This window comes from Festucalex cinctus, chromosome 7, assembly GCF_051991245.1.
Source record: "Festucalex cinctus isolate MCC-2025b chromosome 7, RoL_Fcin_1.0, whole genome shotgun sequence".
Lineage (NCBI taxonomy): Eukaryota > Metazoa > Chordata > Actinopteri > Syngnathiformes > Syngnathidae > Festucalex > Festucalex cinctus.
In genome coordinates, this window is record NC_135417.1 from 12676998 (window position 1) to 12692800 (window position 15803).

The following is a 15803-nucleotide window of genomic DNA, read 5'->3' on the forward strand; positions in this document are numbered from 1 at the left end:
AAATTTCAATTTCAAAATTGAAATTTTTTTCCCCATAAATTTCAAAGTTTAATTTTTTCAGTTTTTTTTTTTCAAAATTATTTTCAAACATTTCAAAATTAACAAAAAAATCAAAACTTCATTTTTTTAAATGTCAAAAATCTGAATTTCAAAATTTAAATATTTCAAGCTTTTTCTTTTTTTTAATTTTTTTTTTTCGAAATTTCAGTTTTTTTCAAAAACTTCAAAACTTTTTTTTTCAAATTTCAATATAGAAAATGTTCACATTTTCTTTCAAAAATTTCAAAATTTTATGTTTTCCATTTTTTCCACATTCTTTTTTCAAAAATGTAAAATTCTAAATTTCAATTTTAAAATTCTGTATATTAAAATATGCTATGCAAATTATAACGGACTCAACTTTAAGGAGGAGGACCATGACCTGGATTTTCTGCATCTCAGCAACAATCATGTAACGCGAATCTTATCAAAACTCTTCCACTTTTTATTTGACTGCATCTCTGCTAAGTTTGAGATGACAAAAAGTTAGTTTTAACTCGGGCTTCCTCAATCCTGGTCTTTGAATGCCGGACTACGGCAAGTTTGAGATGTTTTCATCCAGAAACCTGATAATGATCCTGATCAGGTATGTTGACGGACACAAACATCTCAAACTTGCAGGACTCCGGCCCTTGATGACCAGGATTAGAAAAGCCTGTTTTAACGACTCGTGATCTGTCAGCAGGTTGATAAGCGAGGCTTTTAGCTTCCGAGCGTCCTAAATGAGTTATGATGGAGTCAAGCTCAGAATCAATGCGAGGTTCAAGCTACACACGCAGCCGCAAGATTCGGCGTCTCATCCCGCCCATTGTAAATAATTGAAGACTGTTAAAATGCCTGATATGACCTCATCAACTCCTGCGTTTGTATAATACATTCACTGGTCACCCTAATTGCCATTGATGTTTCTTGTAATCACAGCGTCGCTACCTTACATCTCTGTCACATAAAGTCCTCGACTGGGATACTGCCAACGTCGCAATTGTTCCGTACTAACACCTGAAGATAATTCTCTCGCGTGCAGCCATTGTAAAAGCGAAGAAGCAGCTCTGAACAAGCGCATTGTAACATAAAATGCACTCCCCCACAAACAAGCTATGGCGAGGGAAGCCGTGTCTGACAATTTCGTGCTGCGTTTAACGGCGTAGAAAAAAAAATAAAAAAAATAAAATTTACAGCCGCTTCCTCTCAGTGAGGAGTAAGAAGCGCTGCAGTGGTTTCTTTGGCACTCAGCACATGCAGTAAAAACTGTTGGCCCTCCACCGTGTCCTTTGCGCATCTCGCACTCTCAAGATAGTTTGAGCTCCATGCAAAAGCAGCCAATCACAATCGATCTGCTTTCCGGTTTCTCCTTTCACCTCTAGATCGTTTCATATGCTTGGAAGCAAGGTTTTAAGTAAACGCAGACACAACTGGTATTTGTGAGTCTATCCTGGCGAAGAAATGAAAAATTGTTATTCATTAGCAGGAAGGTCCGTGTACTTTTCGGCCATTCGTTTTTCCTTCTGAAGCAAAGACATGGAAAACGGGAAACAAACCGATTTACGTTTTTTTGTTGTTTTGATTTATATGAACAAATAACAGGAAACGAGTCGTCTCCCGTTGTTGTTGAAATAAAAATGAAAATGAAAAACGGGAAACGAGCCTTATCCGATGTTCTATTATGTGTTTATTTAGCACAAATCGCGAAATGAAATGTGGCCGAAAACCATTTTTCGCTAGCTGGTTTCTCCTTGACCGGAAGCCGTTCATCTTTTGCCGCACGTCACAAGCTGCTGCTGCTGCAGTGGATGCTTGCTGCCCCCTAGTGTCTATTTCGATGCCTGTGACAGACAATGATCTGAGAGCCACCTTCGGACATTTCTCTCCGAAAGTCCTCTTATAGGGCCAAATTGGCTACGCAGATGTGTAGCGATTTCACTAGACGTCATGCCGTTATTTTTCATTTCCACTATCAAGTTGTGATAGCCATCTAAAGCCATGTTTGGAAGTCCCGAAGAATAGGCGCCAACAGGGACCTCGAAATAGACACTAGGGGGCAGCAAGCTGCTACTGCAGCAGCAGCAGTGACGTACAGCAAAAGATGAACGACTTCCGGGTCAAGGAGAAACCTGGCGAAAAACGGTTTACGGCCACATTTCATTTCCCGATTTGTGCTAAATAAACACATAATAGAACATCGGATAAGGGCCCGTTTCCCGTTTTTCATTTTCATTTTTAATTCAACACAAACGGGAGACGACTCGTTTCCCGTTATTTGTTCATATACATCAAAACACAAACCGGAAATCGGTTTGTTTCCCGTTTTCCGTGTCCTTGCTTCAGAAGGAAAAACGAATGGCTGAAAACTAGTACACGGACCCAGGAACTGGTGATGATGTCGATTACAAATGAGTGAGTTCAACTTTCCAATACGTTTACAGCATGGAGGTGTGCAACCACATAAAAGCATCCAATTAAAACGCTGATAGTGTATTTAGTTGACTGACTTGAGTTTGGATGCTGAGCACTGCTGTTTCTTCACCTTCTCCTCATCCCTTGCCTTTCTCCTAAGGGCGTCGTTATCCATCAGACCGCAGCGATCGGGGACCACAAAAAGCGTGCGCGCACCTTATTGATGGCTTCATTGATTTAGGGTCAAAATTTAAGTGGGCTGATGGAATGAACAAAACGCGCAGCCACACAATTCTTCTTCAGGCTCCATATTGTCACTCTCAAACCTTGCAACAGCATTCTTGGAGTGTCATCCTTTTTTTTTTTTTTTTTCCCCCATTCATTTTTCCTTTAGGACATTGATTTTTTTTCTTTCGTATTTTTTTTCCCAATAGTTTTTTTTTCCATTTATTTTTCCTTTAGGACAGATTTTTTTTTTCTGTCATATTTTTTTTTCTGCTAGTTTTTTTTTCATTTATTTTTCCATTTGTAGACAGTTTTTTTTTTTATTAATTAATTTCCTTATTAACTCTTTTACTGCCACACGTTATTAAAAAACAACCCCCAATGTCAGTGGATTTTAAGCATCCTAACTCGTTTTTCGAAGCAAACAGAATATTGTGTTCTTTTGCTACATACAGAACATGGGTACCACATAAAAGATGGCATTCCGTTCTTTCATTAGAAAAAAAAAATGTTTCTACCTTATTCTGTTCTTTAGTAATCGCCTTTTCAAAATAGGTCATTTGAGTGACATTGAGCGAAAATTGAAAAGAAAAGCTACATTTTCTCCACAACAGTGACTTTGACACTAATATTTTTTGTTTAGTGACGCTCCGTCAAATTAGGTTTAATGTTACAAAGGCTTTGATCGTTCACGTCAGCCTTGAAAACGTTCTATTTCATCAGATTGTGTCACGTTTCGCTGTCATTCGCAGCTCTAGTTAGGGCCCGAGCAGCTACCGCTGCCATCTGCTGGCCATAGTTAGTGGGTGTTTCACTTAACATTTATGGCGGCATACATCGTGATTTTACTAAACGTTATCAAACGTTTTTGGCGGTCAAAGAGTTAATAAATAAATAAATAAGAGGAGGTCCCTCATTTGTCTTTCCGTTAAAATCCATTCTTCCTCCAGGTAGCTGAATCCAGCAGGCTGTATTTTCCTACAAGTGTAACCTTGGGCCGATTTTCTCGTGTTGTGTCTCTAATAGGTGGCCATCAGAAGGAGATCGTCACGTCAAAAAGTGTCAGCAAAGTGTTGATAACAGACTACGAGCCGTCCAAGGACTACGTCGTCAGTGTCATTTCTGTCAGCGGCAGTACTCAGAGCAGAGCACTGCTGGGCCGATTTAAAGGTGAGTTCATGCATTCATTTAAACCTTTGCCGATCGCTATTCTTGACGGGGCAATCGAGCGGAAGATGACTACTACAAAGTTCAGCTTCTGTTTCGACTAAGTCCTTTCTAAGTATCCACTGATGTGCTCCAGTTGCTGCTGATATGGTCTCATTAGTGTGAATGGCTTGTTTACTGCCTTCCTTGACAACATACTTCATTTTTACTGTGTGAGTGGATGAATGAGGCAACACTATAAAAGGTACCTTCTGGGAGGAAAGGTGCTTGAGAATTTATGATCGTAAACCCCCTCCGTCTATTGCGGGGGATGTGTTCCAGACCCGATAGGTGATCATCTATATGTAGGGAGACCATATCATTTTTGCCCTCCCCACACACTTTAATCACATTTAAACTTATTAAAGCAGATGTAATTATAACTTTATTATAACACGCTTTTTAAAGTATTCCTTCGTGCCTGTTGTTCCCCTACTTGCCCGCACTGAATTTTTTTTAGTTTAAAATGTCCTACCCTACAATTCTACGGCTAATTGTCGTAGAAACCAGAGCAGGTTGATTGTGCCTTTAGGTCTTAATAATATATCCTTGTGGTTGTGGCCATTGTGCATGCTAAAGAAGGATGATGGGAATGCATGAAAACTAACTAACTAACTAACTAACTATAGCTTTCTCAATAGTTTTTTCTGAAGAAATGTAATTCATATATCTGTGACCCCCCAAAAAAAAGTAAAAAAAAAAAGTAAAAAAAAATAAATACATTGTTTAATAAAAATCGGCAATGGAAGGATGCAGTGCAATATATAGTCTGGATTGAATGAATTGTGCATCTTGTGTCTTTTCTATTCCACGTGCAGCAGTCGAGAAGGGCGAAAGTGACGGAGGAGGCAAAACGGAGCCGCAGCGACTGACCGATTCATTCCTTCTTCCTGAAGACGTCAACGAGATCTCCGGAGGTAAGAAAAATGCTCGCAAAGTTGCCAGGAGACTCGGGCGTCACGTACGTTAATGTGGCGCTCGGATGAATAGAATAAAAACATAAAAGTGTTTTGCTTTTGTGTGCTCTGGTGATGAATCGACGCACCGCAAACAGCTGTCGGGGCCATTTTGAAACGTTTACAACAACCCAAAGCCAAAAATAAATGTGAGCTGTGGGTCTTTCCATGTCCAGCTGGATAAGATTGTGAATTTCTTCCTCCATGCTGAGTTTTTGTGCTATTCGCTGACAACAAAACGACACACCAACACAATACAGAAATAAAATGCTAATCCTATTTACACTCTGTTGGTAAATCATTCCGAGTTGCGTACACAAGGCTGAGAGACGTATTTGTCAATGAGGGTCTTGTGTCTTTGTGGTTTCCTATGAACTTGAACTACCTTGCCCCAGACGAGACTGTCTGGCTTTTCATCTTTTTTTTGAACTGGCAGCCTTAGCCACATTACAAATACCTTATATTTCAAATTCAGTGAAAGGAGAGAGACAAAAAAGGATTATTTCTGCTTGGTGACAAACTGAACGACTCTGGATTCTTAAATGTGTTCAATCCAATTTAAGCTATACAAACGTACAGTTATACCGAACAAGATTATGCAAAACATCACAACACAATTATTCACTAATGTTTGCCATTCTTAACAAAAGAAGACACACCATTTTCTCCTCCAAGTTTACAAGTAACCCTTGAGCAGAATTGATATTATTTTTATTTATTTATTTTTTTTGGTTGAAAATTATGGTTGAGCTCCAAATCGTATTATATTAGGGCCTTTCAAATATGGAAGTTTCACTGTACCTAATCTGGCAAAAAAAAACAAAAAATCAACACACATAATTTAATCTTTCACAGGGACACACAAAAAAATTATATGGTCTCCTAAAATGATTATTCTAACAACAAACAAATAAATAAATAATTAAATGATGGTATTTTTTTTTTCTTAAAAAGCAGATTTATTTAAATAGGGACAGTGTATCAAAACAAACTTTAGAATGAAATAATCTCCTCACCCTCTTCTTCCCTCTGTACATTTTGGATTTCCTTCTGGCTGCTTGATCACAAACCATTGACTGCAGCAGAGGTGACCTTCATTAGTGTTGTGCTTCACATCTCTCGGGCTTTATAATAGTATGCCGCTGTGCGTCAGTCGAGTCGATGAATGCGTTGTGCGTCTCTGAGCTTTTGTGTACTGCGGTGATGATGATAATGTCACGCTCTGGAAGAGTGAAAGGTGTTCTTTCATGCTCCACTGTGACTCGTGAGGCCTTCTATAGCATGCCAGTGTTTATGTCATTGTAATTAATGCTCCCGGTGTGTACTGTGTATTCGTAATCCTGAACCGGTCCATGTTTATTATGAAGTCTCAGTAAGTCCCGAATGGGGGCTAAACATGATATAGTGGATATGCAGCATGTTTGGGTTGAACTAGTTGGTGGGAGAGGGTGGAGAAAAGCTCGATTGTTTTTTTTGGTGGGATTTTTGTGACTGAAGCTACGTGAAATTGTCTGCGTTTCGTGCCACGCATGCCACAGCAGATCACATGAACACCACTGCAATTGAAATTCCACCCGTTAAAAGTGGCCAGCAGGAGGAGCTCTGCTACTCGCCACAGCTGAAAATCACCTGAATTTGGCGGCTGGCGGGTGTTAATGTCAAGCCTTTTATTAGGATTTATTTTGGTCTATAAATTGGGAGCTTAGCTCCTCAGATACGTTTGGGGTAAAGTCAATGGAAAAAGCAACAGCCATTCAATGAATCATGATGAAACGACTTCGCTCTTTACCGTCACCATTTGAGGTTTCTAATATTTATTAGAAACTGCTTTTAATGCAAAGAGATGCTGTCATCTTGCCAAAAAGGCAAAGACAGAAACAAAAATGAGCTCAAAATCACTTTGTGGGCAGCAAAAAGGATCACAAAACAACCTACAAATGATTGTCCAGAATGTCCCGCCTTTTCCCGACCAAATTACTGTGGAGAGGCACCAGATGGATATTGCGGAGCATTTCCATCTGGCTATTGCCAGGTTACTTTTATGGTAACGAGACTGCGAAAACTTAGGAAAAAATATTTCATTGTACATTTAGAACAGATATAAAATTTGGGATTAATTGTGAGTTAACTATTGAAGTCATGTGATTAATTGCGATTAAAAAATGTAATCGACTGACTCCACTATTTTAATACGATTAATGTTGTACACACATCTCCCTGATTCCTTTTGGAAATCCTCTGACTTGACTTCATTCAAGTTCACATTTACCACATTTAAGTTGATTTAAAAATAGGGATGTAACGATATCCAAATGTCACGATACGATAATTATCACGATAGTGTGGGGAGGTTGGCGATATTTAAAAAAGGTCACAGTAAAAAAAATTAGCTCATACTATAAAAAAGCACAATACTGTGCTTTTGTATGTAAAACAATGTTTTTATTATGATGATTATTATGATGATGATGATGATGATGATGATGATGATTATTATTATTATGTTGTTGTTAATTGCCGCACACATTGAGTTCCTCCACATATTGACATGCATATTACGTTCCCCTTCATCTGACAATTACTGTAGGTTTTAAACATAGAAGGGCCAAAACATCCCTAATGAAAATTAAATTGCACTAAAAAAAGCCAACAGAGGGGGTTACAACTGCACAAATGGAAATTGAGCTGCCTTTTTTTTTTTTTTTTACATTTGCGTTGCATTTAAATATTGTGAGCACGATGACGACGATATTGTGGCAGTTTTAATATCACAATATTGCCATTATCTTTACATCCCTATTTAAAAAGCCATTTTCAAAACATAACAGTCAACATTGGGCAGGAAAACAGTAAACAGTTGGACACGAAAAACATCTCGTGACATGTAAACCCAGCTCGAGTGATTTTCAATGAGGCAGTAAATGAAAGCGAGCCAGACCGCAAGATGACATCGAACTGTCGGAAGGTTATTCTGCTTGCAGATTTCTGCAAACGTTTTTTTTTTTTAAATCTTGTCCTGTGCAAATTTCAGCAGTGTTCTATCGAGTGGCACACTGCCAGCAATATTGTTATTGTTATGCATACACAGCAGCTTCGTCTTCGTCTTCCACTTGGTTGCTTACACTTGTGCCTTCATTGTTTTAATCAATTTCTTGTTTGAGCGTTTTGTGGCAAAGAGATTTGATGTGCAAAAAGTTGATCTGCAGAAATATGTCACAATGTTGGTGAATTTTTATGGCAGGCGGCAGCCCATTGAGGCTACAACATTAATTTGAATCATCTGTTTATGTTGCCAGTTTCAGAACAGGGTAGAGTGATGATGATTTTGACAGCTGGCGAGGCAATAAAAATATGACACGAGGAAGAGCAGCAGGGAAAGCGGTGAGGAGAATTGAAAAATAATGAATATAAACCTTAATGCAAAGTGAGGAGGCAGCGAAAGGACTCACGGTGGAAACTCATCTCGGTGTCCTCTGCAATTTGCACACTTTTTTTCCCTCCATTTATCTCCCTTCACTTACGGCTCTTTCCATCTTGCCAATGTGTCTTTAATACTTTGCATTAGACTCACAGGCCCACAGCTGAATCATTTCGATTCAAAGCTGCGTCGGCCTGGCACACGCTGGCTGTCGATTCGCGGTCTCGGGAGCAGATCCACCATCGCCCACTTTGGGTGAGTGAGTGAGTGAGTGAGTGAGTGAGTGAGTGAGTGAGTGAGTGAGTGAGTGAGTGAGAGAGAGAGAGAGAGAGAACTTGCCAGACTTTTGTCCTTGTCCTCAATGAAGTAATAGGGTTCGTCGCTAGGTTAAGGTACCGTATTTTTCGGATTATAAATCGCTCCAGATTATAAATCGCACAAGACAAAAAAAAAAAAAGCATCATTAAGAAGGAAAAAACATATAGAAGTCGCACTGGAGTATAAGTCGCATTTTTTTGGGAAATTTATTTAATAAAATCCAACACCAAAAACATACGTCATCTTGAAAGGCAATTTAAAATAAAAATAAAAGAGAGAACAACAGGCAACGTTACATGACTGACATGCCTGGTAATGTCAGTAACGACGTAACATATTAAGAGTTTGTAGCGAGCAGTGACGGGAGTCGGAGGCGGAGTGTTGAAGCACGGAGCCAAAGGCTGGCGTTTTATTGACATCAGCTTCTGAGGTCTTAACAGCAACTCCCCACTCAGCTAGAAGCTAACAGGCTAACTCCCCTTTTCCACATAACAAAACCTTCCCACCCGGAACTCTCCCTTCCCTTCGTCTGAACGTTCCGTGGGTGAATTATGTTCCCATCACTACAAGTTATTCATATAACGCTTGCATAAAGAACATGCTAACAAGCTTACCAAACTATCAGTTTCACTCCAAATCACTAAATTCAATGAAATCTTCATCCTCGGTGTCACTTTTAAACATCTCCCCCAACTCGGAAGAGAGACGATGCGTCGCTTCCTCGTTTACCAGCAATGTTGAAATTATCAACACAGGCCTAGAGCGCCCTCTTGCGGTTTAGTGTGAAAATAACGTGAAATGATATAATAATGTGTGAATAATTTCACACATAAGTCGCACCAGAGTATAAGTCGCACCCCCGGCCAAACTATGAAAAAAAACTGCGATTTATAATCCGAAAAATCCGGTAATTGTATGACACTGCTCTTGGGTGGATCTTCTGGTGGTATTTGGGTCAATGTTGGCAAGGACTGTTAAAGTGAAGAGGTCAATTAGAATGATTTGTGTCCACTTGTGTGGCTTTCCACCTCCTTTAAAAAAAAAAAAAAAAAAAAAAAAGTGCTGAAAATGTTAGCACTCTGAAATATTCTCATCCTGTGAAAACGATGTCACACAGAATACCTGCAAATGCAAATTGACTTTGGGACGAGAGCCAGCTTAAATGCATTATGCTTTGGAAGAGACACAGAAATGTGCCAGCAGTTTGTATAATTAGTTACAGTTTGCTAGGTGGAATGATACGGCTAATTTGGAAATTGATTGAATTTTCCGGTTAGGCTTTTTTAAAAAAAACAAACAAACATGCCTCGATATTCCGGGCTCCTTTTTAATTTATGTCCCCTTAAATCATCACATTGGACAGGCTCGCTAAAAATAGATTTATCAATAGCTGTAACTGCATGTGAAAGCTATTGAAAGTTTTTTTTTTATGTGTTGCACGCTGTTGCCATGGCAATGCGCTGTTTTTTTTGTTTTGTTTTGTTTTTTGTTTTTTTCTAATAAGTGGTCAAGGAAATGGATGGATGGATGGATGGAAGAATAGGCCTATTAATTTTTTTTTCCAGCTTTTATATTTGACACAATGCCAAGTTAGCCACTGCTTTGTTTATTTATGAACTGTATAATTACCAATAAACCTGGTGGCTGTATAATGCAGTCTCAGTCCGATAAATGGAGATCCTCTCCTCGACTTTTGTTTCCAACCTGCAGTATGTGTTGACCACTAACATGGTGGGGAGTCAGCATCGTTTTGAATAAAAAATGTTGTGCTTTGGCACATTTGACCAGCTTGTTTGACTTGTGTGAGAGATTTTGTGCCACAATCAAACATGTTTCACTTATCTGCCCTGAGGATGTTTGTTACTTATTAATGATTTTGAGTCTTAATGGAATCATAATCTAAAGGTCATAAAAGTAAATAATTCAACAAACAATAATGCAGTGAATTGGTGTCTGTAAACATGATGGATAGTTGAGGGAATGTTCTTCCTGATGAGGCACAATATGAAATATTGGATCCAGGCAGAACCACCAATATATTTTTTCAATAATACAATAAGTGCATGAGTTTAAAAAAAAAGAAAAGAAAAAAAAGTCCAGATATGATAAGAGGGGCCCAATTGCGAAATAGAACCCTCCTCAGCTCAACAAATATGTGCGCACCCAAGCATAGAGATTAGATTAAGACAAACAGAATGGCGAGAGCAGGAAAAGCAAACAGACAAAAGGTAGAAGAAGAGAGCCGGCTTTAGCCGGGAAAGCCTCTTGGTGTATTGAGCCAACGCAAGAAAGCATCTGCTGCGTCAGAACATCGTTGCAGTGAGGTGAAACCGAACAAGGCGGTCGATTAAAGTTCAAGATGTCAAGAAAGGTCGCCCGCGGAACGAGGCAAACTGTCAAAAATACATCGGCGGGATTATGCCGTATAATCCAATAAATCACATTCTCCCATGGCAGGCGCGCACACTCCTGCATGAATAGCAATGAGTGGCTGAGTTTACTAAGGTGCTCTGAGATCACGAAGCAAATGGCAGACGTCACAATCCTCGCCATGTTGCCTGATCTAATAAACTTAACCCCCCCCCCTCAAAAGAACAGAAAATCTTCCTTTTTGAGCACTTGTCACAGTTCTCTAAACGATCTTTCAGATCAGAGAAGCTTTGTGAGCATTCTTCACTTCACTAAATAAAGTTGTGATGTTTTTTTTAAAAATGTTTTCCTTATTTTCGACATGGATGAAAAAAAAAAAAAAGACTACAAATGAGAAGCTAGACTGAATCTTTATCCAACACATACAGGAAGCTTTTCATTTTCAGGATTTGCTTCCAACATATCCTTTGCACTGTCACAGTTTTGACTTACAACAAGAGGGGATTCCTTTTGCAACTGTGCTGCCATATATTTTTGGTCTGCCATAACAACGAGACAGTGCAGTATCCCATCATCATTTCGTGTACATCAAGACTGCTCATCAATTTCATGAAAAACAACGTAACGGATTTCGATTACCTTTGCAGTAAATTATCATGGTTGTGGGGGGTGAAGTGCTATTTTAAAACCAGTTTTAGCCAGGAATCCAACATTGATTAAGAAATGTGAAATGTCGGTGTCACGTGGCGACCGTTTCTAACGTCAGTCCGTCTTTGCATAACCGTCACTGTTCTTGACATTAATTTCAGCAGCTGCAATGTAATCAGAGCGGTGGGGAGCTCATAAAACTTCACGAGAGAGAGACTGGAATGGCAGCCCATTCTGTCTGATCCTTGGCGAGAAAAAAAGAAATCGGCAATAAATCAAGGCTGTGTGGTGAGAAGCAACAGTTGATGAAAATAGAGCGCGGAAACAGCAACATGGAAACATGCCGGCAATTTCAACTTTGTTTGTTTTAAAAGCTTTACTACTTTTAATGACTTTTATTTCACGTTTAAAATGTGGTTTTGCTTTTAGTTCCAATATTTCTTTTTCAGTCTCTTGCGACTTGCTCGGCCTGCAGAATGTTAGATGATGCCTTTTTGCTACTGTAATTCACTGTTGGCCCTCCAGGTAGAATGTGAATGTTGCATTCGAGACTGCTGGGAAATAGGCAAACTCACACCTGGAGCTAATGAGATCCTGGGTGTCTTGTCAGCTGGGATAAGATCCAGCTCCCTGCAGACTTAAAAAGAAAAAAAAAATACATAAAAAATGTGCAGATGCAACTTTTCTTCTTTGGGGAGCAATTTTTCGAATGAATTACTTGAATATTTTAGTTTTCAAGGATCCTATTGAAGCTTTGAATAATCAAGTAATCTGAGCAATTATGAACACAAAAGAGAAAATAAGATATTTCACTCATTGAACAATTTTCAGCAGTAAAAAGTTAATATTTTGTCCAGAAAGAATTTGATAACTTCACTTCGTTATTTTTCATGTATAATTAATCAATTTAAAAAGTAAATTTTCTACTCGCTGTTGACTGATGATGACATCACCTGTGCTGACGAAAGTATGTAATGGCCAATCACGGCTCACCTGTTCTCTCCGTTTGATCGGTAAACTGAGCCATGATTGGTCGTTACCTACTTCCTCAGCACAGGTGATGTCATCATCAGTCGACAGCAAGTCGAAAAATTCGTTTTTAAAAGGTATTAATTGTACATGAAAAATAATGAAGTTACCACATTAATTGTCGACAAAATATTAACTTTTTACTGCTGAAAATTGCTCAATGAGTCAAGTATCCCTTTAATAATGAACAACCAATTGATTTCCCTTTTTTTTATATGTTATATATTTATTTATTAACTTGACGTCGTACAGTGGACTAGGAATAAGACAATTAATTATGCTACTATAAATTCTGGAAATGTTTGAAGACACCTTGAGAGTAAACAAATATTTCCTCTGTTTGACGTCACCAAATGACCCAGTTTACTCTTTGATCCTCTCAGATCACCTTTGCATCTTTTTTCAGTAAACATGACTCAAAATTAGAGCTCACTGGTAGCGCTCTGAGCTCCCATACTAAATCATTTCTCTTTATTTATTCATTGCTTTTTGTTTTTTTATTGTCAACCCACACGGAGGATGCATACATTTAAATAGTTATAATAATGTCTGGCAGGTTTGAATAAACGTTGAGTATCATTTATGTATCTCGATGGCGGGTCGAGTGTCCTCTTTTTAGAAATCAAAATATTTTCACCTAAATATATGTGTAACTCGCACTGCAAATCCTCTTTTTTTCGAGCTTTGGGATGTAATGGATGGCTCGATTAAACCTTTCCACACTTTGAAATCGAGTGCATCATGCCAGCACGTGTTACGACCTCGAACAACTTTTGATATGTGTCTCCATTTCTTGCTTCTTGGTATCGTTTATGACCTGCGTTTGCCCATACGTGCTGTTCTGTTTGAGGAGTCTGGCAGGCCACCTCGGCCTCATATTGCAGCTTTCACAGTTTTAGTAACAATTTCAGCACTCGTGCTCAATAATCCGATTGTCTGGGAGCCGCATCGGTTTTTCCTCGTTTTGGTCTGCTTTGCGTTCGATCCCTTGCGCCAGGTGGACCGTCGCGTTAAACGTGCGTCTGCGAGCCAATTCTGGTTGAAGCTCGTCCATTTTTCTACACGCATGAAAACGGGATCAGTTACGGCAGTAGCTTTAGCTAATCATCAGCTTATATGCAAATTAGGTTCGAATATAGTTCACCCGGCAACATTGTTTAGAACCTGGTAAGCCACACACAGTTTAGCACCAAATGCTCTGTCGGTACATGCTTGAACGGGAAGGCGATAAGTGCAGATGTTTTTTCCTTAAAAAAAACAAAACACTGGAATGAGCACCATTTGTTAAGTATGCCTGGAATTGTGATGCTTCTTTTTGTTGTTGTTGTTTTTTTAATCAAGTAATTTTGACCATTTCTATGCCTCTAACTTATTGCCAATTTTGCTAAAGTTTCTTTATCATCCAGGAATTCAACCAATGTTAATAATTGGGCTGGATATCAATTCTAATTTCCTCAATTGATTCGATTTCAATGCACAAGTTTAGTTTGATTCGATTCAGATTTTTTTGTTTTTTTGTTTTGATTCGATTCACTTCAATTCAATCCAATATTGATTAATCACGGAACATCAATTCTTCTTAAATATCAAGGGCATGATAAAAACTCCACAAACATGAAATTCCAAGTTAAATTTTGCGGAGAACTGGTCAAATGATTTAGTTTATTAATGTTAGTGGCACGTGTTCTAATCAATTAAATGTTACAGAGAAATTACATCAGCAAGGGTGAGATGAAAATATTTTCATTATTCTAATTCAATAATTGTAAATATAAATTCAAAAGATTCTAAATTATCTTAAAGTGCAATAAGTCGGGTTTTCATAAATGTAAGAAGTACTTTTGAATTCATGTTAACAGTAAATTCCAAGAAAACACAAGATACAAAAACAAAATTTTCTTATGAATTTATGGGGAAAAGAGATATTAAAATAATTAATGGTTTTATGAATCGATATCAGGCTCCAAAAGGAAAAGTGATTCAATATCGAGCATTTGATTTTAAATTTTTTTTTTTATTATTCTCAACCCCGCCCCCCCTCCCTGAACCCAGCCTGAGTTAATAGACAGACACAGAACTTTTTTGTACTGACATTATTGAATAAAACAAAAAAAAAAAAACATAACATAAGTTGTTATCGCCAAGACTTGTTGCCTTCTCCGTGTGTCTCATTTCTTCACTTTTCAAGTCATGTGTCATAAATGAGCTCACACGTTTCCTCAGGATTGTGTAATTTCAATCGGGAAAAGCGAAGGTGTTAGATGAGAGGGGAGATGAACGGATGTCGGTGGTGGAAAAAAAAAAAAGAAAAAAAAGAAAAGAGAGAGCGAGAAGAACTAAGGCAGATGGGACTTGGGGAGAGAAGACGCACCTTTGACCAGCCGGCTGTTGTCAGCAAGGCAGGCGGTGTGTAGCGATGAGATGTATCAGCATGAAGCAACCGAACAATCTCTCTGACATCAACAACATTGTATCCATATTTATGTGTCGGAGCGAGGCAGGCCTTTGATTTTCTGTCCCCTTCCTATGTCTCCCCGTGTATTATGGGTGTGAGTCAATAGCCAGATGATTGCAGAAATAATGTATATCCAATATGTGATTGGGGATCATTTTTCAAAACATTGGGCAGAGTTAATATGAAAATTTGTCAGATGATTATGGTATGAAATGCTCCTCGGATCACTTGCGGACAGGCTTGTGCAATCTTTTATCACAGCCACGCTGAATTTGTCAACAGTTTGTTCCACATGGTCCAAATGAACCTTGTTGATCTGCTTATGTTTGTGTAAAAATAGAAATGCATTTACATTGAATTTGATGTCATTGTTGCCTTTGTAAGATGCATTACAATATTGACTGGGTATTATGTAGTCTTCTGAAATTGCTGTTTTTTTTCTTCCGAGAGGCTTTTTTTTTGTTTTGTTTTTTGTGCGCAGATCCTCCCTTTGTCATTTGCACATATTTTCACCATTTCTGCACTCTGGGTGGAGTACCCATTAAATGGGGGTGTTCCTTGTGAAATCTAGCAGAGAGCGCGCATTCTCCCAAAGACTTGAACACCATTTCTTTCCTCCCACCAGACTCTAGCAAATCAGTTTCTTCTTCTCATGTGTTGCATTTAAAGGGAATGAGAGGAGACCGCTTCCATTGGTTGCAAATCAAGTCGGTGTTCACTGCCACAATTTTGTAAACTGCCTTTT

General features: G+C 38.6%; 1 protein-coding gene across 4 annotated transcripts in view; it reads left to right on the forward strand.

Annotated features, from left to right (window-relative positions):
* Window positions 1-15803, forward strand: part of col14a1a (collagen, type XIV, alpha 1a) — a 98001-nt gene that overhangs the window by 17712 nt on the left and 64486 nt on the right. For all 4 annotated transcript variants that reach the window (XM_077525990.1, XM_077525989.1, XM_077525988.1 and 1 more), the window contains 2 exons: window positions 3685-3828; window positions 4683-4781. In XM_077525990.1, the coding sequence (XP_077382116.1) occupies window positions 3685-3828; window positions 4683-4781 (243 nt within the window). The remainder of the gene's footprint in view (window positions 1-3684; window positions 3829-4682; window positions 4782-15803) is intronic.